Source organism: Pogoniulus pusillus, chromosome 9 (assembly GCF_015220805.1).
Source record: "Pogoniulus pusillus isolate bPogPus1 chromosome 9, bPogPus1.pri, whole genome shotgun sequence".
Lineage (NCBI taxonomy): Eukaryota > Metazoa > Chordata > Aves > Piciformes > Lybiidae > Pogoniulus > Pogoniulus pusillus.
The window spans coordinates 8,925,057-8,950,740 of record NC_087272.1 but is presented as its reverse complement, the minus strand read 5'-3'; the positions used below and the strand labels follow the sequence as shown (position 1 = coordinate 8,950,740).

The following is a 25,684-nucleotide window of genomic DNA, read 5'->3' as shown; positions in this document are numbered from 1 at the left end:
CAGCTAGGTGTATGGAAACTGTGGGGTGGACCCACATTAGCAGCCTCTTCCACAGAAGTTCTGGATGCTTTGGCATGGTTTGCCAGCACAGAGGCATGCACATAGGAGTTTCTGGCCTTTGTGCATTTGGACTTGTAAGTGAAGCCCAAGAAAAGGTGTGTGTGTCCTGGCTCCATGGCAGACCTGCCAGTCAGTCCTGTAGGCACAAAACTGCCCCTGGGGCCAGCACTGGGGCAGACAGTTAGTAATATATTTAGGAGCAATGAGCTATGTAACAAAGGTGGCAGCTTGATAGGTGTTCTAGGTAAGGACTGAAATAACATTATTGCTTGGAAATTCATGGAAATTAGTTTAATCTCATTTCTCTAACAGAAAATCCTGCAGTAATCTGATGTACAAGAAAAATAGTAAGGTGGGCATGAGACTTTAAAAAAAATTAATTCAAGAGCTCATGCACAGTTTATATTCAGAAAGGGAATTGGGAATAACTGTGGCCAGCAGGTTGAGGGAAGTGATCTCCCATCTCTACTCTGCACTGGTGAGACCCCACCTGGAGTACTGCATCCAGTTCTGGAGCCCCTATTCCAAGAGGGATATGGATGTGCTGGAACATGTCCAGAGAAGGGCCATGAGGATGATCAGAGGGCTGCAGCACCTCTCCTATGAGGAGAAACTCAGGGAGTTGGGGCTGTTCAGTCTGGAGAGGAGAAGGCTCCGAGGTGACCTTATTGTGATCTCTCAGTATCTTAAGGAGGCATACAAGAAAGCTGGGGAGGGACTTTTTAGGCTCTTAGGTAGTGATAGGACTAGGGGGAACGGAACAAAGCTAGAAATAGGTAGATGTTAGGAAGAAGCTCTTCAGAATGAGGGTAGTGAGCCTCTGGAACAGGTTGCCCAGGGAGCTGTTGGAAGCCCCATCCCTGGAGGTGTTTAAGGCCAGGCTGGATGAAATTCTAGACAGCCTGACCTAGTGTGAGGTGTCCCTGCCCATGTCAGGGGGGCAGATGATCCTTGTGGTCCCTTCCAACCCTGACTGGTTCTAAAATTCTAGGATTTCTTCCATGACTTTAGCAACAAAGAAAAAAAAAAATCTATGGCTTCAAACGTTTGTTATTTGCTGGAGTAACCCAATTTCAGAAATGGAAGGACATGTATTTTGTTGTTATAGAAGGGTTGATGGTTTGGGCACTTTTCTGCAGCACAGCTTTTCTTCTGGAGCAAACACTGATGGCAAAATGTATTTTGTATTCATTAGAAGAATAATTATGAGGATGAAGAGGCTTCCCTGGGGAAACAGTGCATCCAGCTGCTCTTGTTCCCTGCTGTTTGCTGGTATTGGCTTTGAGACATATACTTCAAGCACTGCAACTGGGCTAGGCCTGTCTGTGAGAATAAGATTTGGAAATAATTGTGGTGTTGTGTGTCCCATCTGGGAATGAATGCTGATTCTAATGGAATACGGTGTTAGAACTAGATTGTTAATAAACCTTTGCCAAATTAGTGATGTTTGAAACTGCAATTAGCAGTGCAAATGGCATTTCAACTGTTGCATCTTCGGTCCAAGTTCTAGCCAACTCTGCAATAGTTAAGAGAGTGGCAACAAACAGTGTGTCTTAGGGTTAGCCTCTGCCTCAGCCTATAACAAGTTTGAGCATCATGAAAACCACTTATGAATATGTCTAGACAATAATCCTCATTAAAAATTGAGTCGATTTGCCATTGGAATGGGCTGCCCGGGGAGGTGGTGCAGTCGCTGTCCCTGGAGGAGTTCAAACAAAGTCTGGATGAGGCACTTAGTGCTGTGGTCTAGTTGGTTGGATAGGGCTGGGGGATAGGTTGGACTGGATGATCTTGGAGGTCTCTTCCAACCTGGTTGATTCTATGATTCTCTGATTCTATGAAATAAATTACAAGGTGGTTTTTTTCTGTTAAGTTTTGATGGAGCTCATACTATGCTAGGTGCACAGCATGGCATTACAGGGCTCTTTTTTGTTTCAATTTATGGAAAAAGCTGAAAATGCCCATTGACAAGGTTTGTGAACAGTAGTGTATCATTTCATGTGACCTACTAATGGTTCAGCAGCTGACAAACATGTGAGGGTGAAAATGAGCCCACACAAAAGTAGTCTCTTAAATCACTAACATACCAAGCCATTAAAAATTACTCCTAAAAAGACAACAAAATCACTCCTGCAAACTGGAAGCAGTTCACAGGCTTGTTAGTTTTTTTTAACTACCAAGCTGCCTGGTGCTGTATGATTGACATAAATTGCTCCAAGCCCTAACAGGAGATGAAATTTGAATGCTGGAGTTCATCTTGTTGACTTCCTGTACAATGTGGTGGTTAGTAAGCACTGATTTCTTTACTGTGCCAAAGGGTTCAACTGAAATGTGCAAAGAGCCACCGCTTGCAGATGGCTTTCTATGCAGCTGCCAAACGCTGTTTCAAACAGGCCAGACCCTTTCTCTTCTTTCAAAACCTACCTGCATAACTCCTCTTTCCAGAAGTTGTGCTCCCTGCCTTTGCCTTATCGAGAAAAGAGGTTTGTGAAAGACTGTTGATGAACAAAGCTTTGGTTGTATTGTGAGAAGTTGTGATGAAGCTGTTGATGTAGCCAGATCTTAACTATGGCAGTTCGTTTCGTGTGTGGCAAGAATGCACTGTTGGATTATGTGCAGCTTGACATCCACCACAGCAGCTGTTTCTTGCTCAGCAGAGCTGCTGCTCAGTTGGTCAGTTTCTAGTCCCTACTAGCACTCCACTTCTACTCCACAGTTAATGTTTTCAAGCTCTGTGTCATCAGATCTGTATTCTGCTTAGGCTAATTAAGTCATCAACTTCTTCCATTACCCATTCCACTAGCAAAGTACCTTTTTCTCACTTCTTCAGAGGTTTTGGGGGAAGGTAGCACATCTTTTTGGACTTTGTCTAGAACTTTTCTTGTGGTATGCAACTGGTACAGTCCTGAATTAAGTGTGAGAATGTGACTCAAAAGCTTTATATTAATAGAACGTCCCAATGACCCTTTTAAGCCTTGCCACTGAAAAGATTGAATCACGTTGTCATTGCATGTTTGTTCTTCCTGGAATAATAAATAGTTGGCCAAGAAATTAGTCCTGGTCAAGTCAGTATTAGAACTGATCTGGGGCTATTAAGTGCTTTTTTATTCTAAAATAAATGATTGAAGCTGCATTGTTCTTGCAATGAAAAGCTTTTGTTACCCTTGTTGGTGTGCACCAGTACAAAGACTTTATATATAAAGTGTAAGGTTATTTCCCTATGCCAGCACAGCCCCCATGTTTCTCTGTGGCTCCTTTCTCTTAGTTTATTCCTTAGTAATATGATTTTGAACCATTGTCAGCTGGAACTTCATGGGAGAAAACTCAGTTGTGGTTTTTGATAATCTAAGTTGAGGTCACTGAGGGTTTGCTGTGGGGTTTGATACAGCCACAGGAGACATTTCTCTGGTTATAGGTTTGCTAGAAACCTTCTTAGCTTTGAAGTGTTGCTTTGCTGGTGAGGGCACAGGTGCAAGTGCGGGAGCACTTCCTCATCTGCATACTTCATGAAGCATGCTGTATTTCTATGGAGAGTGAGGCTGCATGATTCAACTGCATGTATTCACTGTCTCTACAATTGCATCAACATGTTGAGATACCAGAACATGGCCAGAGGAGGGCAACGAAGCTGGTGAGAGGCCTGGAACACAAAGCCTATGAGGAGAGGCTGAGGGAGCTGGGGTTGTTTAGCCTGAAGAAGAGGAGGCTCAGGGCTGACTTCATTGCTGTCTGCAACTGCCTGAAGGGAGGCTGTAGCCAAGTGGGGGTTGGTCTCTTCTCCCAGGCAACCAGCAAGAGAACAAGGGGACACAGTCTCAAGTTGTGCTAGGGGAAGTATAGGCTGGATGTTAGAAGTTCTTGCCAGAGAGAGTGATTGGCATTGGAATGGGCTGCCCAGGGAGGTGGTGGAGGCACCATCCCTGGGGGTGTTCAAGAAAAGCCTGGATGAGGCACTTAGTGCCATGGTCTAGTTGATTGGACAGGGCTGGGTGCTGGGTTGGACTGGCTGATCTTGGAGGTCTCTTCCAACCTGGTTGATTCTATGATTATGACACGTGTTCTTTAGCTATTTGAAGAGACATTTGATGGGTATTCTTAAATCATTAAGTTCAGTGATATTGCTAAAAGGCCAATATATCTTTACTAATTAGGTCACACTACTGATCTTTAAAATTGCAATAGCTTATCAGTGTATCTTCTTTGTGTGAAAAAAAATGCAAGATTAAATAGCAGGAAACCTTGTTCATGAGAGTTTGTGAAGGAAAGCATATGTCTTATTAATCTCCCATTATCCCCCTTCAGGTATGGAGATAAGTAATAAAATATGCCTGTACTCCTCTGCTTAATGCTATGTCTGCTGCAGCTCAGCTTGACTCCTGCTGTTTGTCTGTTGCCTTGGTACAAACAAATGGGCAGAAAGGGGGCAGAGCACAGAGGGAAATGAGGAGAGCCGAGGCTCTTTCCCAGCTGTTCACAGCTGGAGAAGTTGTCCAAGTGCAGAGAACTGAAGTATTTCACTGTCAGAATCAGGAGGAAGAGTACCATGGTGCAGTGAGCCTCTGACTTGAAAGGAGATTGCTTTTGATCTCATTTTAGGAGGTGATGCACTTAAGTACCTCCCTCCAAAACACACAGTGCCATCTGGCTCTTCATTTGTCATTGCTTTGTCACACCCTTGCCCTGGCTGCTCACTTATTTACTTGCTGCAATAAAAAACTGCCATATCACACATGACTGACACAAACTGTGCCTTCTGACACTTAGCAATCACTCGGGACTCCTCTCCTGCCTTCAGAGCTGTTTTGATATTAGTTTGGTGTATTATAGTCCAGGTTGCACATTAACAGCCCTTACCCACATAAAAAAACGTGTTTGACACTTTCTGCCTTGTTTGCATTCCGTGTGCTGTTCGATGGCTTGCTGCAAGCAGTTACGCTGATGAAAGTCACCCCTGATGAAAAGTGTCTTTGGGTAACTGTTGTGTCACAGCTGGAGAGCTGTAAGCAATACAGGGAAAAGACATTCCAAAGACACTTGTGCTACTGTAATTACACACGGCCAAATACATAATCTACCTTGCCTCTCATGTTGTGTTTTAAAGGGTGAGCCAGGTTTCATTGGTCCACAAGGAGAACCTGGGTTGCCAGGGCTACCAGGAACAAAGGTAAGGAAAACTGGCCAACGTTCTGGTGCAAAGCCCTTAGAGCTGCTGTCAAATGCAACTTCCTCACTGTGTAGCAAAGACTGAAATTGTACTAATGGAGAAAAATGTGGGAAGTTATAGTTCACAGACCGGTGCTAGGATATGTGTCTTTGTACTGATGCCCTCAAACAGTGTGAAGGCAGATGTTATAGTCATGGGTCATGCACCAGTGCTAGGATATGTACTTTTGTACCAGTGTCATCAGACAATGTGAAGGCAGATGTTATATCCACTAATAACTTAAGTTCATCCATTGCCTTTCTTCAGGTTAACATCCCAAACATTATTTTGGAGGCAGAATATGCATGACTGAAGCTTGAAAATGCATTTACAAGCTTGAAAATGTGTGCAGGTATTAGAATTTGGATACTACACACCAGGCTCTGAAAATACTGAGCCACTAAATGTGTTTGGTATTGTCAAAATATTATGAATGCTACAACCAACCTCAGAATTTGGGAATCTTTATTCCAGGCTTTTCAGAATAGGGAAAAAGGAAATAAAACACCTTAAGATCCCCTTTCCATTTTGAAGCCCTCTTATTTTTGTCAAGAAGACAAAGAGGGAAAGAAGACTGAAAGGAAAGTTCCCCAGACCATCACAAGTCATAAATGAACCTGAAAATATTTTCCTTTCATGGTTTGGCTTCTTTGGTCATGCTGAGTTGGTGATGTGTTGAAGACTACCAAAGACTGTTGAAGACATATCTGTATGTGTTGCAACAGGGTGACAGAGGAGAGGCAGGCCCTATTGGGAAGGGTGAGCGAGGTGAACCTGGAGTGCCTGGACCAAAGGTCAGTACAAATGCATCCTTTTTCTGCTGAAAAATAGAACTAAAACTTGGTAAGTGAGCTTTTAGGTGTAGGTGCTGTCAAATACTCTATCTCAGTCCAAAAGACAGTATCAGTGTTGTGTTCACAGCTGTGAAACCAGTCTGAATAGCCTCTTGTTTGGTCTACAGAGCAAAGACACTACCTACATACACTGTCACAGAGCTGGCCTAATTCATTCCAGCTCAAGTCCTGACCTTCTGGTCCCTAACTTTCATCATCAAAGTCTGGACACTTTGACCAGTGTAGCCAGTGAATGCAGAGAAAATCCATTTTGCATACTCTTTCTAACTCTGTGAGAAAGAGATCATTCTAACTACATTTTGGTGTTGTCTTAGTATTTCCAACTCTGCCAGTACCATCAAGTTTTCTTTTCCTGATGCACCTTGGAAACCATACAACAAGTTCTGGGCCCCTTGGCTGGTCAGTTTCTATTCACTGGAGTCATGGGGAAAAGAAGATGTAGTATATATTTTAACCTCTTTACTTTAGGATATTTAACCATCTTCTCTGTCTTAGCTGCCATTTTTCAGGAGCAATGGAAAGCAATAGGTCATTCCTGCAAACCATTGTTAATTGTGTCTGCTCTTTACTAATACAAATACAGCTTTTCCTTTGGAAGGACAAAACCTGTCTCCTTTGCATGCTGGTGTTAAAGAATGCATTAGCTTGGTTACTACTGATGCTTTTACAGATTCATTATCTTGGTCACATAAAATTATTTCTTCTGTTCCATACTGTAGTTAGTCATTACTAATTTCTTTTTTATCTCTACATTCCCATTTCTCTGTCATTTTTCTTCTGTCTACCTTCCTTCAAACAGGGGAAAACAGGTGAACCTGGATCTAGAGGCCCAAAAGGGTCAAAGGTTAGTAGAAAAAAAAACCCTGTCTTTAGTGGACTAATTAACATAATGATTTTTAGGATAAATTACATGTAACATTTCATAGAAGCTTCACTCACCTCTTTGAAAGAGCCTGTAACAGTTTGCAGTGTTCTTTATAAGTGAAACCTTCTGACATGAAGCTTGAGATGTTGGAGCTGATTCCTCTGTGCTTTAAACACTGATTCTAGTTCTTTTTTTTCTAACACAACACCTAGACCACTCTGCTCTGGCTTTCCCCATGCAAATTGGTTGCTCTCTGCCTAGCTGATACGGGTTGGTCCTTCTGCATGCCAGGCACCAGAACCTGATGATGCCTAAGGGGATTTAATTGATTTTTGTGATAGTTTTGTGGATCTACACTTTGGTGAGTTAGGAATCAGAGGTATTCAGAGTACTGCAGGATGAGATGTGATGACTGAAAGTTTCACAAAGGCAAAACTTCTAGGTTAAATCACAGGTTTGCCTGCTTAAAAATACTACTTAGTTTTTATCTCTCCATCCATCTCTGTATAAGGCAGTTAATTCACAGACGTGTAGAGAAAGATAAAATGCATACTCTTCCATTATGCATTGTCCTCTGTGCAAACACTGTGCTCACAGCATTCCTTCATGTTATATTATGGAGTCAAAGCAAATTGATAATAGATTTGTTTAGGCAATTATTGAGTTTACTGTCTGAATAAAGATGAGAAGACAATGTAGGCTGATGTGATACCGCTGGTAGTACTTCTAAGGTCCTTGAAGAGCAGCTCTTTCACAGTGCTTAAGGATATGGCTAAAAAGTTGCCATTTAATCTCATTCTCACCAAAAAGAAACATCAGAAATTGAGGGAGCTGATGAAGGGATTAAAGCAACAGAGTGGGAGTAGAAGAGTAAATCAAGCATTCATTTGCCTACAGTACACAGATGCCTCCCAAATGCACTAAAAAGATACAAATAACCCTTTTACTTCCCTTTTTACTATAAAAGGATGCCTTATTTTTTGTTTATGTCTTGAGAATCTGGCCCATAGAAGTCAGTCTAGCCTTTGGGAACTCTAATTTTTTATCAATTCTAATGGCATGTTCAGCAGCTGCTACAAAGGCAACACTGAAAGGAAGGCAGATGGCACAACCTTGATTACATCCTGCCACCAGCCTTCTCTTCCTATTTCTTCATTACACCCATGAAAGTTTTGTTTTCTTTGTTTTCTCAATGGTGAAATAATCATTCTTCCCTGAGCTGTATCCAAGTTTTATAGATCCAAACTGGAACAAAAATTGCAGTTCTTACCCAAAGTGACTCTGAGCAATGTAAAAACACAGCATCTTTCTGTGAGAGTGACTGCAAAATGAAAGGAATGGTAGTCACTGAATACTATGATATGAATGCATACAGGTTTGAAATTCCCTCCATCACTCAAAACACACTGCTAACAGCCAGGAAAACAAAGCTGCATGCAAGATGGCAAAGATCTTCACCCTGCTGCAGTGAGAGAGTAAAAGAATTCCAGTGCTGACAGTAACGTTGTGCTTGTGCAGGAAGCAACTCCTCAGAGCAGGGAAGTTCGGAAAGTTCCCAGAGTCTTGGTTGCAAAAAGGAAAGTTTAGACACTTTGAAACAGCTTGAACGATTTCATTTCACTTTGTCTAAAAGCTTTTGATGTTAGCACCTTAAAATTAAGGAAGTTATACTGATTACTTGATTGGTAGTTTGTCTTTTATGGATTCTTTGGGATTTCATGTTCCAAACAGCTCTCTGTAACAATTCACACTGAACCAACTGCATCACTGTCAACTCTGCCACTACAGAGGTTCTGAAGGAATTTTACCTTTAATTAATTAAGATCTACAATTCTGTTTATTATGAGAGGCCTTTTAAAGCAGTTTATTTAAGGTAGGCATATTTAAAAGGGAAGAACTACATGACACATTGTCAAATGGCATATCTGTTTTCAAATGTCATTTTTACACAGGGTGATACAGGTGACAGAGGTGACACAGGATCTCCAGGTCCACAAGTAAGTCTGCTTCTCCTTTCAGCTGTTTATTTTGAACTCTTAGATTTAGGCCACAGTGAATAGAAATTACAGCAGCAACTCCAGTTAAACTGGTGAAACCGGGCACTTGGATGGTGGAGTGTGTGTTGCTGATTGTCCCTTAATATGAATAACAGCCCTTGCTACTATTTGAAGCAGTCTCCTGTTCACAGTTTGTGGGCAGGATGCTACATGCCCAATTGTTCTGACATGGTTCACAGCAAGTGGAGAACTAGAATGTAAGAACTGCTTAAATATTTGACCTCAGAGGTATAACAGATCTGCCTTCCCACTGCAACACAAGTCATTGTGTGTTGACTTGCTTATTTACCTTTAAAAACAATAAATAAACGTTTTCTTTTAAAAGCAATCTTTAATGCTGCCTTTTGTACAAGATTGCAACACTGCAGTCGAGTCAAAGCATGTGTCAGTGGTAAACAGGCTCTAGCAGACGTTTCACAGTTCTTACAGAAAATATCTTACAGGGACCACCTGGACAGAAGGGTGATCAAGGTGCAACAGAGATAATTGATTATAATGGCAACATCCACGAAGCTCTGCAGGTATGCAAACAAGGCTAGAGTGGCTTAATCTGGTCTGGGAAAAAGCAGTCTAACAGCGTTGTACTTCTCCTTTGTATAGACCTTGAAACCATTTTGTGTGCCAAGATTTACTGGGCTTATTAATCAGGAATCTCTTTCTATGTTTGGAAACCAGGTTTTCTGTTCAGTGTTAGACAAAATGTTTCCTTGATACAACTTAGCTGAGGGAATTAGTTTCATTTCCCCTGGAGAACACTGACGTCATCTAATGAGGATAAAGCTGATTCATTGCTGGCACCAGTGCTTAGTGCTGAATTCATGTAACAAACCACATACGTAGGTTCAAGAGAAGTGTCTGCTTTTCAGTTCATGTAGTATAATATTGACATTTCTTCTTTTTTTTCCCCTCCTCTTCTTCCTATAAAATACAAAGAGCAGGATACTTGACATTTGGAAGCCATGTAATGTGGTTCCATTAGCAAGCTGTGGATTCAATCAGCAACTCGAGTACATTAAATAGACCAAGCACCAATCTCCCCACTTACTTGTTTCCAGAAAACTTATTTTGACTGGTGTGCAGAAAAAGTGTGGAGGACTAAAGCAGAGTTACAAAAAGAATGAATGAGTGTTTGCATAAAAGCAAAGTACTGAGCTGACATATGTCACTGCAGTCAAGGTGATTTACACTGCAGCATACTCAGATGCAAATGATGTGCAGTGTAACTCCACCAAAGTGAATGGCTTGCTTATGTGCAACTCGAGACCGAATTTGGCTCATTGTGCTTCTGAATATTTTCTCACTGAAGCTACTAAGCTTTTTTTCTTGGGTTTACTCAGTGGGAGTGGATAGATGTCTGGCCAGTCATTTGGTGTTCAAGACTCTTTTGGGGTAAAGAAAACCAAAACAAAGGAAAAAACAAAGACCCAAACCATCACTGCCTTTATTAAAATCTAAAAGCCTGTATGCTGTCAAGACTAGGTCCACTTTTTGTGAGTGGTGTCTGTGAGGAAGTCTACATAGGCATGTGTGAGGCTCTGCATTAGATTTGCCTTATTTGGCTTACTTTTAGGGGAATTCAAACATGCAGCATTTAGTCTTTTAGTTAGATGCCTAGAGTAGCCTGAAATTGATGCTGTATGTTACCAGACACAGATCTCCCAATCCCTATATCCCCCATATCCTATCTCTGAATCTTAACTCTGGCATCAGTGTTACTTCCAAGATTCCTCAGAAAAGCTGCAGCAGGAAAAGAAGTCTTAAAAAGAGACTAATGCCTATTGCAGTGGTTGAGATGTATTAGGAGGCCTTTATCCCATTGTAAATAATTTCGTATGTCATCACCTTCTGATCCAGGGCAACAAATAATTGATGATAATGGCAATGACTGTCCAAGGATGGTGTAAGTAAGATTATATAGCATCAGTGGGAAATATCCTTGCCAAATCCAGCTCAGTCCTTTCAGATGGCAAGCACCCATTCCTAAGTCTCCTGGTGCCAAATTCTTAGGGACTCTGGGATTTGCAGCTCTCCCATAGAAACAAGTAAGATCTTTCAGTGCTCAGCACTGAGCTGTGAACTTGCACAGAATTTGGCCTGCTGGTTTAAAAAGTTGAGGAGAGTTTGCAAGACTTAGGGTGCCTGTCTGCTTTTTTAGTATGTAATAATAATCCTCAAGCATCCTACAAGCAGAACAATTTAGTTACTCTGCCTGTGCTTCCTACTCAACCTCATGTGTCAATGGAGAATAAGATCCTGTAGTCAATCAGCACTGAAAACCATGATCTTAAAATAACCATCACAGCTCAAACAAGACCTCTTTTGAATATACAGGACCAGATACAAAATTCCTGTCTGTCAAGATTGATCTTCAGAACCCTTCTGCAGAATTTTCTAAGACAAGATGCAGTAGCTGCAAAAATTTAACCTCTGTGGGAACTACAGAATCAGATATTAAATATCTGAATATGCTTCTGTAAGGAAACCCATTAGTGTGAAAATGCAAACATTAATTTGCAGTGACTATTGGAACATTTCCTATCCAGATAAACTGAAATTTTCAGCATTTTTAAAGTTCTTTCTATATTTCCATTCATATATTAAAATACAAAGGACATCAATATATTAAAGCCATGTATCAGAGAACTTCATTTTTCAGGTACTTTGTATTGAGCAGGTTCCAGATTCTTAACAACAGTATGTGTTGTTGCAATGGCAAAAAAAGGCTATTTTCAAAGCTTAAAATAGATCTGGAAACCTTTGAACATTGGAAAACAATTAGAAAAGCTAAATATTTCATGTGCCATGTAGGGCAGTAGGTTCTTCACAAGCATCAGGAAACCATGAGCAAGCCAGCAGTGTTTTGGGGGGGGGGTCACTGAGTTTAAAAACAAGCATTTAAAACAGTTTTTAAAACCTTTTTACTTGATTTTAGATTCTTCTCTGGAAGATAAATAGTAACAGGTTGAGATATTTTGCCTCTTTCTACAATGAAAACATCTTTTGTCTTTCCAAACATTTAAAGCAAAATGATACATAGCTGAGTTTGTGGACAAGATTTTTGTATTTAGAACTTAACTATTTTGTATATCTGCATTTTTATCTGAAAGCAATGTTTTGTCTCCATGCTAGGAATTGTATTATTAGTTAAATACCTATAGAGATTGCAAAACACAGGGCAAATCTTGCAGTCAGCTGAAGACATCAACTCACTGTGTATTCTTATAATGATTTTTAAAACCTTTTGGAAGACTTTTATTCTGATTTTGGTATTTAGTCATCATTTACTTGATCTCTTAAGTTGTACAAGAACCTGTAGTTTTCACCTCTGTAAAATCCTGGTTTCCACAGAAGCCAAGCAATTAGTACAAAAGTGGAAGTTAAAAACAACATGGGTTTTACTCGTGATTTTTGGAGGCATGATGTCTCCCAGATACAGCACAGCTTTTGTGGAGGTGATAAAGTGATCCTCCTCCTCTACTCTGCACTGGTGAGACTCCACCTGGAGTACTGCATCCAGTTCTGGAGCCCCTATTCCAAGAGGGATATGGATGTGCTGGAACGTGTCCAGAGAAGGGCCATGAGGAGGATCAGAGGGCTGCAGCACCTCTCCTATGAGAAGAAACTGAGGGAGTTGGGGCTGTTCAGTCTGGAGAGGAAAGAGCTCTGAGGTGACCTTATTGTGACCTTTCAGTATCTTAAGGAGGCCTACAAGAAAGCCGGGGAGGGACTTTTTAGGCTGTCAGATAATAGGACTAGGGGGAATGGAACAAAGCTGGAAATGGGTATATTCAGCCTGGATGTTAGGAAGAAGCTCTTCAGAATGAGGGTAGTGAGGCTCTGGAACAGGTTGCCCAGGGAAGCGTTGGAAGCCCCATCCCTGGAGATGTTTAAGGTCAGGCTGGATGAAGCTCTAGACAGCCTGACCTAGTGTGAGGTGTCACTGCCCATGTCAGGGTGGGCTGGAACTAGATGATCCTTGTGGTCTCTTCAACCCTGACTGGTTCTATGATTGTAAGAAGCAGAATAATTTCCATCCATCTTCAATTATGGTAATGGTGTCTCTTGTGTATCCATTTTGCCAACAGAGGATTGCTACCCTGACTGTCACGGTAATTCCTATTTCATGATTTCCTATCCATTGCAGAGCTTCTTTGTGTTGTAACATGTTCATAATACTGCTAGTTTAGGATATGCCAGCATTCCATGTCAACCTGGTTCATCTTCACATTTGTGTTTGCCTGCTGTTTCCATACCAGAGAACCCATTGATGAAAGGCATTCAACAATGGAACTGGTTCTGCTCCTCCTGAATTAATGGCAAAACTTCAGTTCACTTAAATAAAAGGACTTAGTAGATGGGGATGTAGGGGAAAAATTTCTCTGGAATTTCTCAAGTGTGTTCCCATCTCTGTGTGTCTAAACAGCAATTGAGCAAAAACATGAAGCAGAATTTGAGTACCAAAAAAAACCCCATATTATCATTCTTATTTTCAAGGCAGAAATTCAGTTCTCTTCAACTGGCTTATGAAGAAATTTCACTTCAGAGTTTTCAGACCAGATGCAAATTATTTTCTGAACAGAGGCCCATCTTGCTTAACAGTAAATAAGGAAAACTAAGTAGAAAGCCTAAGTACGAGGAATTCCAATGTCCCATCTTATCAGCACTTGTCCCCAAAATGTGTGGATGACTGAACTCTCCAGTGCTTTTGCTCTAGCCAGTTTCAGTGGGAAACTTAACCACGTTGGGTCAGGCATGATTTGTGAGCATACTGACACCAGCTAAAAGATGCAGGTATTGCAGGTTCAGCCTTCCCTTAACTCAGTATAAGCAATTTATTGTATTACTCTTTTTTTCCTCCCCAATTCTGCTCTGAAAATTGCTGTTAGCTTACTTTTCCCATCTGTATAAATGCTCTCTTTTCATTAATGGGAGGCATTTCTGAAGGTGGTGGGATTTATTTTTTTAAAGCATACCCACTGTGTACCCTACAGACCAGTATTTGATGCATGATAGTGTCCACAGCTTGGGGAAGAAATGAAATAAGCAGTGACAACTTATTCCATGGCAATTTCACTGGATATCCCCAAAAGCACTTAGCATCTTTTAAAAGAATCCTTTTTACAACCAGTCAAGATTTCTCCTGCCTTTGAATTGTTTTGGATTAGGATGTGAGGGCTGCAAATGTAGCCGGGATGAGTATTGGTCTCCCTGACATTAAGAGGAGCTTTGCCATTTTGTCAACAGGAAACAGCAGGATTTTGTTTTAAAATCTGATCTGTACTGTTTCTTTGTCGTTGTGTTTTCTGATTGTTGAGAGCTTGTCTGTAGCTGCTCTTCGTTCCTCTTGTGTTCAAAATAGAACCCATTTGTGCCATGGTAGCTCTATTAACATCCAGCCTGTGTTTGCCTGACAAGTCTTGCAGGAATTCATTGAGAAGCTGAGAGGTTTTAATGTTTCTATTTAGGGGCCACCAGGACCACCAGGACCTCAAGGGCTGCAAGGGCCAAAGGTGATTATCTTCATTTTACCTACTTTGAGTGGAGGTACCTGTGCACACAGGTACCTGGAGCGCTCTTGTACAGCGTATTTAACTCGAATTTTACTGAGTGTGGCTTGTTTCAAACTTTGTGTTCTAGTCTTTTGAAATGTAGCTTTCCACAATAGATTTGGTTGCCCCACACAGGCACTCAGCTGAGAAGCAGCAAAATTAATTTAGTCTTGAAAGAGGGCAGAGGCATCTCCTCCACGAATCTGCACTGAGGCCGCTCCCTAGGACTCTGCAAGGCAGTTGCACAACCAAACAGTGGGTCGTGAGCATCACTTCTGTGTAGGGAATGAGGTCAGCAAAACTATGTGCAAGGTACCATTGGCCACAGTATGAGTGCATGTGAATGCAGCTTTTATATTACAGTGGTGCCCACCCAAAAAAGCACAATATTTTCTCATGGCAGTAAAAATTACAACATGCACGTGTGGGCAGGAGCCTGGCCGCAAACCCAAGTCTGCTAATCCCACCTGGCTGGTGCTATGCATAGTACCACAAGTGTTGGTGAGCAGCCCACACAGAGACAATGAACACCATATGCTCAACAAGGGGACACAGTCTCAAGTTGTGCTAGGGGAAGTATAGGCTGGATGTCAGGAGGAAGTTCTTGCCAGAGAGAGTGATTGGCATTGGAATGGGCTGCCCAGGGAGGTGGTGGAGGCACCGTCCCTGGAGGTGTTCAAGAAAAGCCTGGATGAAGCACTTAGTGCCATGGTCTAGTTGGCTGGATAGGGCTGGGTGCTAGGTTGGACTGGATGATCTTGGAGGTCTCTTCCAACCTGATTGATTCTATGATTCTATGATTCTATGATTCTATAAATTTGTTTGTACTTTAAAGAAGAGAAGTGTTGCAATAAGTAGACCCTCCTTAAACTGGCTTTACATTAGCTGAAATAATTCTCCTGTATCTTGAATACTACTTCAGTAAGTTCATGATGTTCAATAAGGGTAAGTGTAGAGTCCTGCATCTGGGAAGGAAAAACACCATGCACCAGTACAGACTAGGGGTTACCCATCTGAAAAGCAGCTCCATGAAGAAAGACCTTCGAGTCCTAGTGGATATCAAGTTATCCACGGGACAGAGATGTGCCCTTGTGGCCAAGAAGGCCAGGGATATCCTGGTATGCATCAAGAAAAGTATCCAAGAGGCTTAGGGAGATTCTCCTCCCCCTCTTCGCTCTGATGAGACCATACTTGGGATATGGTGTCCACTTTGGGACTCCCCAGCTCAAGAGAGACAGGGATCTAGCAGAGAAAGTCCAACAGAGAGCTATGAGAATGGCTGGGGAACATCTCTGCTGAGAGACCTGGGGCTATTCAGTCTGGAGAAAAGAAGGCTGAATGGGGATCTTACTAATATCTGTAAATATCTGAGGTGTGAGTGTCAAAATGAAGGTGCCAGGCTCTTTTCAGTGGTGCCTTGCAGTAAGACAAGGAGCAACAGCTACAAATTGGACCATAGAAGGTTTTACCTCAACATGAGGAGAAACTTCTTGACAGTGAGAGTAGCAGAGCACTAAAACAGGCTAACCAGAGAGGTTGTGGAGTCTCCTCTGGAGACTTTCAAAACCCACCTGGATGAGTTCCTGAGCAAACTACCCTAGGGGATCCTGCCTTGGCAGGGGGCTCAGATTCGATCTCTGGAGGTCCCTTCCAACATCTGAAGTTCTGTGATTCTGTGGTGGAGTCTTTGTCTCTGTCTGGATGCTATTCTGTGCAGCCTGTTCTAGTTGAACCTGCTGTGGCAAGGAGTGTTGGACTAGATAATTCCAGAGATCCCTTCCAACCCTTATCATTACGTTTTTCTGTGCTCCCTCATATGGGCAAGCATTCTTATTTTGAGTTAATGATGTACAGCAGAATTCAATCTTAACAAGTTTATTTCAAACATCATCATGACATCATAGACACAGAATCACAGAAACATTCCAGCTGGAAAAGATCCTGAGTCATCAAGTCCAACCAATATCCCTACTCTGCAAAGTTCACCCTTGAACCATATCCTCAAGTACCACATCCAAATGACTTTTAAATACATTCAGGGTTGGTGACTCCACCACCTCCCTGGGCAGCACACTCCAATGCTTGACCGCTCTTTCTGTGAAACAATGTTTCTTAATGTCCAGTCTAAACCCACCCAGTTGCAGCTTGAGGCCATTCCCTATAACTATTTACCTATGAGAGGAGACCAGCAGCAGCCTCCCCACAATGTCATTTCAGGTAGCTGTAGACAGCAATGAGTCATTCAAAGGCATCCAGTATCTCTACCTGGCACTGTAACTGGATTCCTTGGAGAATGCTCTTCAAGACCCAGTCACAGGGCAATGCTGTGAACTCCTTCACTGGGTGATTCACCTTATCCAAGGGAAAAAAACCACAAAGTCTTTGTCTATTCTGCCTATACTGAGAGCCACGATTCTGTATTTGTCCCAGTAACCAACAAGGTTTCCATTGGATTGGGGTAATTTTACCTGATTTCTGGCATTTCTTCCTTTTTTTTTCCCTTGAGTCCCTCTGTATTAATTTTCAGTTCCCAGGAGTACTTACCTGTCATAAAAGTCTGTACTAGGAAACCAGCGACAGAACAAAAGGACACAGTCTCAAACTGCACCAGGGCAGGTTTAGGTTGGATGTCAGGAAGTTCTTCACAGAGAGAGTGACTGGCATTGGAATGGGCTGCCCAGGGAGGTGGTGGAGTCACCGTCCCTGGTGGTGTTTAAAAGGAGACTGGATGAGGCATTTAATGCTGTGGTCTAGTTAATTAGAAGATGTTGGGTAATTGATTGGACTTGATGATCTCAAAGGTCTTTTTGAACCTGGTTAATTCTGTGTGATACTGTGTATTTTGCAGATGCTGTTCTTCTCTGGGTTTGTCATTATTTATTGCCATTTCTCTGCCTTTTTCCTCTATTGTCTGGGACAATCCAGTTCCATCTTATCTTTTGCAGGGTGAACCAGGATCCCCAGGAACTCCAGGAATTGATGGGGAGCAGGTACATTGCATATAAATTGAAGATCATGTGAGCAACCATAGGTGATTTCAGGAAATTGTTTCTGTTATCCCAAGTCATGGGTTAGATTTCACAATCTAGATAATATAATTATGGTGATTTCTAAAGATCATTTTTGTGTTGCTGCAAACAGTGGGTTCATTTCTTACATATTAGTAACAAAAGCCATTCCATAGTATGACTTATTCCAGAGTTCTGTTGGTTCTCAGGGTTTTTACACTTGACTTGCTGAATAAGTTGATGTTTTAGGGTCCTAAAGGCTCAAAAGGAGATACAGGTGATCCTGGAATGCCTGGAGAAAAAGGAGGAATTGGACTGCCTGGACTTCCAGTGAGTATGAAAACCAAATTAATTATAGCTATAGGTACTTGTATTTGTTCTCTGTCCCACTACCAGGGATTTCCAACAGTGCTGATAAATTGCAAATGGGACACAAAGCACTGAGGAGGAAAGTTCTGAGATTGTTCTGCAGCTAACCTAGGAGGAGGTGTGAGATTGTCAGAACTTTTCATTCCATTTACAGCCAAGGAAAGCATCACTTTGGGAAGAGAGAGCTTGGTTGGCATGCTGATCAGATCTGTACCTCTCCTGTAAATTACAGCATGGCTTGGGCAAGCGTAGCTTGTTGGAGAAAGGCCTTTTGAACATTCATCAGGAATTTCAGATGACTTAGATTGAGGAGGGGGGAAAAATGCATCAATATTTACAAGATACATTCCTCCTATTCCTATAAAAACATAGAAATGTAACATTTCTCAGTAAAAATAGAAACCATTCCAAAAATGCATCCAGCAGTATTATATATGGGGTGCCAACTTGTGGGCTTGTCCTAAACATCAAGTCACAACTGATAGATGATACAAAAAAAGTTAAAACAATAAAGTAACAGCAATGTTTTAAAAAATCCATTATATATGTTTCATAATTCTTCTTCTTGTTGTGGTTAACTACTTGTACATAAATATTATGGATTGCCAACAAGAATAAAGCTTTTCTGTAATGATTTTGTAGGGAGCCAATGGTATGAAAGGTGAAAAAGGAGACGTTGGCTTGCCTGGTGCCCAAGGTCCTTCAGTAAGTCTCAGTGTGGTATTGCAATGACCACAGTCCAGCAATGGTTCTCCAGCTTTGAATTCTGAACAATGTTTCCTATTTGTGACTGATCTTTCCTGACGTCTTTGGTTCCTACACTTGAAATTTCAAAATATTTGTCTTTTTTTTCCATATTTTTTTGCCCTCCTGAGAGTGAATGAACTTCTGGTCATAGACTTAAATCCTGAAATCAGAAATTCATTTTATTGCATGAAGGATAAATCTTGTTCTGTTTATTCTTTCACTATGAACAACAGCCCTGCTCACTTCAGTGAAAGCCTGCTGGCTCTGTAATTAACTGAAAGATAAATGCTTTGTAATATAAGGTAAAGGGAGAAAACTGATGAAGAAAAACCACACAACACAAATCTCACTCCACACCTTCTATTCTGGGCATATCAGAAATTCCAGTGACAACCAGACTAGACTGACTTCAGCAATGTGACTCAGGATGGTGACCAGTTTTACAAGACCAGATACTCTCCTGATTTTCCAAAGAACTGAAAAGGCATTTAAAGAACCCCAAACAAAACACCCAACCAACCAGCAAACCCAAACCAAAGAGAAAACCTTCCCACACAATGCCTTTTATGATATGGGTGATAAACATCATCACAGCACAGTAATTTAGGAAACCTTGGAGCAAAAATCTACCACTGCTTTGTCAGTAGTGATGAGCCCTGGGTATTTGGAGCCATAGCTCTGAGGAATTACAGAATCACAGAAACATTCCAGCTGGAAAAGACCCTCAGGGTCATCAAGTCCACCAATATCCCCACTCTACAAAGTTCATCCTTAAACCATGTCCTCAAGTACCACATCCAAATGGCTTTTAAATACATAGAGGGTTGGTGACTCAACCTCCTCCCTGGCAGCTCACTCCAAAGCTTGACCACTCTTTCTGGGAAAAAGGGTTTCCTAATGTCCAGTCTAAACCCACCCAGTTGCAACTCGAGGCCATTCCTTCTTGTTCTATCACTATTTACCTGTGAGTTCTATCACTATTTACCAGCAGCAGCCTCTCCACAATGTCCTTTCAAGTAGCTGCAGAGAGCAATGAGGTCTCCCCTCAGTCTCCTTCAGACTAAACAGCCTTATCTTCCTCAGTCACTCCTCATAAGATGTATTTTCCAGGCCCTGAGGAGTCAGAAGGTTACTCTTTGCCATGGCAGGGTAAGCCAGGCACCCTCTATCTCCCAGGCTTTCTCTGAAGTGAAAAATTAGTTACTACAGATTAATTCACTAATTCATCTTGTTCTGCTTGTTTCCTCACTTCTTCTCACTTCCAGTTTTCAGGAGATTTCATAGTGGAATCTCTGTCTTGCATTTCAAAGCTCCTTTTGCTGCTTTTACTGCCGTCACCAGTCTCTAGGGTAGCAAAGGAGCTGCCCATTAAGTCTGGAGAGCTGCTGCCACCTTGCAGGTTACAGTAACAGCCCTTTGAGATTAAATCCAGGAAGAGAGATGACATTAAACTGTAAATATCTTCATGAAGTTCCCTTCAAGGAATTTGTTAGGAGCACAGAAAACCAGCACAGACTCTGCAGGCACTAAACACTCAGCAACCTGACTGCCTATCTTAATGACTTCAGGGAATTCTTGGTACAAGTGGGCTAAAGGAGAGAGACAAAGGGCAGCTTTGAAAATATACCAAACTCTAGACTCAATTTAGAATATTTTCCAGCCACTAGTACTGGGGCAGGAATAAAATTACACATCCTCTGTCTCTGCAGATTATGTAATACAGAGACAACTAAGGAGCACATACCATGAAATAAATTCACAGAATCACACAGCCAGGTTGAAGAGACCTCCAAGATCATCCAATCTAACATATCACCCAGCCCTATCCCATCAACTAGACCATGGCACTAAGTGCCTTAGAGAATTTGGGGTTTATTCCCACGGTGTCCTAAAGTGCATATTAGATCCTAGGAGTAAGAATCAGGAGACAGGAACACTGCCATATGGCAGAGGCAAATCTACACCCAGGTACCCTATCCTATGAATCAATTCCCATTCCTAAACCCCTTCCTAGACGTGCTGTCAACCTGCACTGTTGCTGTGTTTGTTAAGTTCTTGCCAACAGATGAAAGGTCAGTTTGACTTCTGGTATCTGTGAAGAAGTTCTTTACATGAATTAATGCCACTGTTTTGTATCTGTAGATGACAGGACCACCTGGACCACCGGGGCCCCATGGTCCTCCAGGCCCTATGGTAAGCTTGGGAGGGAGGGCAGGGCTAGAAAGGGCCTAAGCCCTCCTGTCATTGTAATGCCTGCTTAACAGAAGCGTTATGAGAGCTTGTGACCACTGGAGAAGGACCTAGTTTTGGATCTTTTCTGCATGTCTTGAAATTCATAGGAAGTAGAGAAACAAATTCCTCCTACCTATGTCTGCACTAACAGACAAGTGGCCTGGTCCATCCTCTGAATCAGGTGTTTACTGTTGCTTTATTGGCAACAGCAGTTTCTCTGGAAGAAAAATCTCTGAAGAGCAACAAACTCTTTCAATTTTTGTGACCTACTATCATAATGAAAAATGACCTCTTTATTTCCAGGGACCTCATGGACTGCCTGGTCCAAAGGTAAATTAATGGCTGTCTTGAATAGTCATGTTCTGGATGCTTGCAAGGTGGCATGATCTGCTCTTTAATGCATGCAGCTGTGTTTTGTCTTATGTCTTACATAATAAGTGGTTATTGATATTCTTAAACCTTAAAGCAGATTTTAGTATTGCAGGTAACTAAAAAGCTTCTTAAATGTTCTGTGATTTCTCCTGAGCATTGGCTGAATCCATTCTTTTTGTTAGTATCTGTGATATTAATTATTCCCTTTCTGCTAATGGGCAGGGTGCTAACCATTACACTTGCAACTGAAGTTACTTTTCAATGTAAAAGTGTGTCATGTGCTCAGGAAATGGAGTCAGATTAAACTCTTCTGCAGTTACACTCTCATGCATCTCCTCCATCTTGCAATATGAATGAATGGCCTTTCCCTTTCTTAGGTGCTATGGGCTCTGCTGGCCAGTTCCTTCACACATTATGCAAGTTCCTTGTCACAAATTCATGGGTGCACTTCCACATTTTCCAATCCAGAATGCTTGATCAAGCAGATCTGCTTCCTATTTGAGCAGTACAGGAAGGTACATTGTAGGGACTCTAAGCCCATGAATACAACTCAGGAAGGGGATTTTGGCAGAGCTGGGAATATTTTAATTTGTGTTTTAATTCAGTGATCACTACTCTAGTGTGACCCTAGAGCACAGCATTTGTTAAAGCCAGGGATGTTGCCAGGCATGATCATTTTAATCAATATGGATCCCTAATCACATGCAACTTTCTCAAAAAAATAAGAGGCAGTTGCTTGAGTTTGGGGATTTGTTCTGTTTTTCTAAGATATGAGACAGAAAATCACAGGTTTGACTCCTTATAAGACTGTTTGTGTTACCTTGGCTCAAGAAGCCTGTCTCATAAATCATTTGTTGAAGCCAAGTCTGTTTCATCTTAACACCAGCTCTGCCTTACCTCAGGCTTTTGGCCTGAGCCTCAGGCTTTTGTGAGATTCCTCGGGTCTGTTTCCAAACCTTCAGCATTTTCAGTGCTACTGCTCTGAAAGTCACATGGAGTCAAACAGAAGAATGGATAAATGGCTACTTAGGCAAAGCAGGCAGATGATGCCTGGAGTCACTTAAAGCAGCAGACCAGATTCTAAGGAGACTTTTTTTAATTATATATGTATATGAATATTACATAAAGTAACATAATGCATTAAAGAGGACTAACCTGGATGAAATACCCACATAGTTGTGTTTCCCAAAGAGGCAGATGTGGTCAGTACTCTGGCTGGGCAGCCCTCAAGCTGAAATAGTTTTTCATGATGTGAGAACAACTTATTCAGAGTCCAAGTCCACCACTCTCTTCTTGGTGTCATTTAATGCAACAGCCTATGCCTAATTTAACACTCACAACAAGTGCCATCCTGTATGCTGTTTAAACTCCTCTGTGTGAACACAGGAACTACAAACCTCCCAAACAGCTTGCTACTATAGAGCCTATACTGCTTCTTTTAACCTGTTACTGTTTAATTATGTTATGCTTAAAGGTTTAAAATATCTTTGTGTAAGATTTTGCTGCAAATTCCAGTTTGCTGTAAGAATAAAAACAAATATATGTTGCTTCCTTAGAAAAAGTACCTTCCAGGAGATCCCACTGGAGAAGCCTGCCAGATTTGAGGCTTGTTTTTCTGCAAGTTTGGATTCTCTGCACAGGGTGGTTTATGGGATTTGAGGAAATTCCAAAAAGCCCTGAATTTCATGCCTAATTCAAACCATCTAACTATGGTGATAAGCATTAGGTAAAGATTCAAAAGAATCTGTTACTCATAAGTTTCCTGTAGGTTGGTTGTGAGTTTTTTCACACAGATTTTAAATCTCCAGCAGACACTTCCCAAGTGCTGATGACCAAAACAGTATCAACATGCAACCTGGCAGCAAACTGAAAACGTTGAGTTTGTGTCCTTGCTTCAAACTGGACTTTGCAGCTACTTCTAAGACTGCCTTCTTCTGTCCCTGCTTGAGCACCTGTCATAGCACCAAAAATTTGGCATTTATACTTTTACATTTAGGGTGAACCAGGGTTAAATGGTCTTAAAGGATTGAAGGGTGAACCAGGTCATAAGGGTGACAGAGGGCCCCTTGGTCTTCCAGTAAGTAAAAAAAACCCCAAATATTCCATCTCAGTGCAAAGCACAAACTTCTCTTTCTGTTTCTGATGCACAACTCTGGTTTACTCAGCAGCACACATAGAATACACAGTGTTAGAGTAAGCACCAGTCTTGTTTTGTTTTACCTCAAACCTGTGCTATTGTCCAAAGTAATGTCCTGTGACCCCCAGTGCTGTCAGGTTGTTTTCTGGCTTTGTTATGTGTCAGTTGAAAGTGTTCAGCGTCATAAGGATGCCATCACCTCCATTACGTTAGTCATGCTGTTATTTCAGTGTTGTGGTGTTGTTGAAGGATCTTCCTTAGTCAGTCTTTCTTCCCCTGCCCACACTTCTGCACTTAAAATGGAGACAGTTAACTGAGGAAAAATAAAACCTGGTTTAGGGAATTACTTTTTATTTTCCTTTTTTTTCCCCTCATTCATTAGGGGTGACAGAGTGTGACAATTGCCTTGCTCCTTAGAAAACTTACACTCTGGGTGGTTGTCACAAATTTTGTCTCAGAAATGAAGCACCTTAAAAATAGATCTTCATAGGGAAACATTATGGCTCTTAAAATTTGGGTTGACAAAAGAGATGGTACTTTGCTTAGTTTTTGTGTTTGAAATCACTCTGGGGGAAAAAGAAAGTTTTATTTTCTCCTCACAAGAAAAATTCGCTTTTTTCCCCTAATTATTTTCTTTTCTATTTTTTTATTCCACTTCCCCTCCCTCTTCCATCTCCCCCTCCATCTCCCTTCTCCCTCTCCCTCCTCCCTCTCCCTCCCCCTCCTCCCTCTCCCTCCTTCTTCCTTCTCCCTCTTCCTCCTCGCTCTCCCATCTCCCTTTCTGTCCCCTCTCCCTCTTCCCTTTCCCTTTCCCTCTCCCCTTTCCCTTCTCCCCCTTCCCCTCTCCCCTCCCTCCTCTCCCTCTCCCCTTCCCCTTCCCCCTCCCCTTCCCCTTCCCCCTCCCCTTCCTCCCCCTCTCCCTCTCCCCTTCCCCTTCCCCTCCCCTTCCTCCCCCTCTCCCTCTCCACATCCCCCTCCCTCTCTCCTCTTTCTGCTATTCACATTAGTAAAATGGAGGGGGAAGGATTTAATCGACCCAAATCCCTCTGACTCTTATTTTCAAAACTTCTGTGCAGGGCCCCTGGCAGAGGTCAGCTTCACTGACAATTTGTAGTGAGTGGGAAAATACATATAGAAAAGAAAAATTTCCAGTTGACAGCAAGAGCTGTGTAAAAAGGGAGCTTTGGAGTTATGGTCAACCCCCCCCCAAAATGGCCAAAAGGAAGAAGACTCTTTTGGCCCTGTCACAAATGTTTGTTCTAACCCAGAGCAAAATATGCCATTAGTTCTTCACATTTCTATAGATCTTGGCTTGCTCCTGCTTGCTATTTCTAAATGTCATTTTAAAGAGCAAAGTCCAAGTGTCTGCCCTTCTGAAATACGTCTCCTTTTCACCACTAATGAGAGGGAGCTGTGATTTGATTTGATTTTTGTTTCCTAGATTGTTCCCTATGTCCCAAATAATTTTGGTGTCCCCCCTAACTCCAGCGCTCCAGCCAGCAGCGCTGGGGGAGCAGAGCAGTTTTGCTGCTCTGTTATTCTCTAGCAGCCCACCAGAGGTCATCCCGTCCCCAAGGATGCTGAAACGAACAGCCCGAGGTGCTGCCCACTTCCAGCCTCGGACTGTGCTCCGAACCTGGGAGCGTACTGGGAAAACAGGAAACGTGATTGTCTCCCGGGCTCTGGGAAATGAATGAGGCCATTGTAGTCAGGATCCAGAGTTTGCTGGCTGCATAACGCAGTGTTCTTGCACTTCAATGCTTCCTATCGGGATTAGCACACATTTCTCTCTTGCTGCGTTCAGTATTGTCATTAATCACAAATTAGAAAGCATAGAACTAAAATCATGAAGTCAATATTTGCAAGTGAAGCTCCAACTCACCCCAACAGCTGGTATAGTGTGACACAAGGGCAGGAGTGGGTCAGTGATGTCACACCGATGTGAGCCGAGGAGCAGGCGTTTGATGTTCTATGTGCATTTTGAACTAACATGGTGTAGTGATGTGATACCTGTCCCAGACTCCTGTGTCGCAGCTTGTACTCTACATTTGAATGATGTTTCTTCATCAGCACCACTTACTAATCTCACGTTCTTGTCATTCGTGTTGTACATCATCCATGCTTCCACCTAACCACACAGGGAGCGTCTGGCTTAGACGGAAAGCCAGGACCCCGGGTGAGTCCCTCGTCTTTCTGTGTCACTCTTCGTTATGGTGTCCAAGTCCTGTCCT

General features: G+C 42.1%; 1 protein-coding gene across 1 annotated transcript in view; it reads left to right on the top strand.

Moving 5' to 3' along the window:
* COL25A1 (collagen type XXV alpha 1 chain) overlaps nucleotides 1-25,684 on the top strand; it is a 347,683-nt gene that overhangs the window by 307,138 nt on the left and 14,861 nt on the right. Inside the window, exons 21-34 of the mRNA XM_064149390.1 lie at nucleotides 5,162-5,224; nucleotides 5,989-6,057; nucleotides 6,917-6,961; nucleotides 8,935-8,979; nucleotides 9,483-9,560; nucleotides 13,125-13,148; nucleotides 14,505-14,549; nucleotides 17,534-17,578; nucleotides 17,846-17,926; nucleotides 18,608-18,670; nucleotides 20,855-20,905; nucleotides 21,248-21,274; nucleotides 23,313-23,393; nucleotides 25,594-25,629. Coding sequence (XP_064005460.1) covers nucleotides 5,162-5,224; nucleotides 5,989-6,057; nucleotides 6,917-6,961; nucleotides 8,935-8,979; nucleotides 9,483-9,560; nucleotides 13,125-13,148; nucleotides 14,505-14,549; nucleotides 17,534-17,578; nucleotides 17,846-17,926; nucleotides 18,608-18,670; nucleotides 20,855-20,905; nucleotides 21,248-21,274; nucleotides 23,313-23,393; nucleotides 25,594-25,629 — 753 coding nt within the window. The remainder of the gene's footprint in view (nucleotides 1-5,161; nucleotides 5,225-5,988; nucleotides 6,058-6,916; nucleotides 6,962-8,934; nucleotides 8,980-9,482; nucleotides 9,561-13,124; nucleotides 13,149-14,504; nucleotides 14,550-17,533; nucleotides 17,579-17,845; nucleotides 17,927-18,607; nucleotides 18,671-20,854; nucleotides 20,906-21,247; nucleotides 21,275-23,312; nucleotides 23,394-25,593; nucleotides 25,630-25,684) is intronic.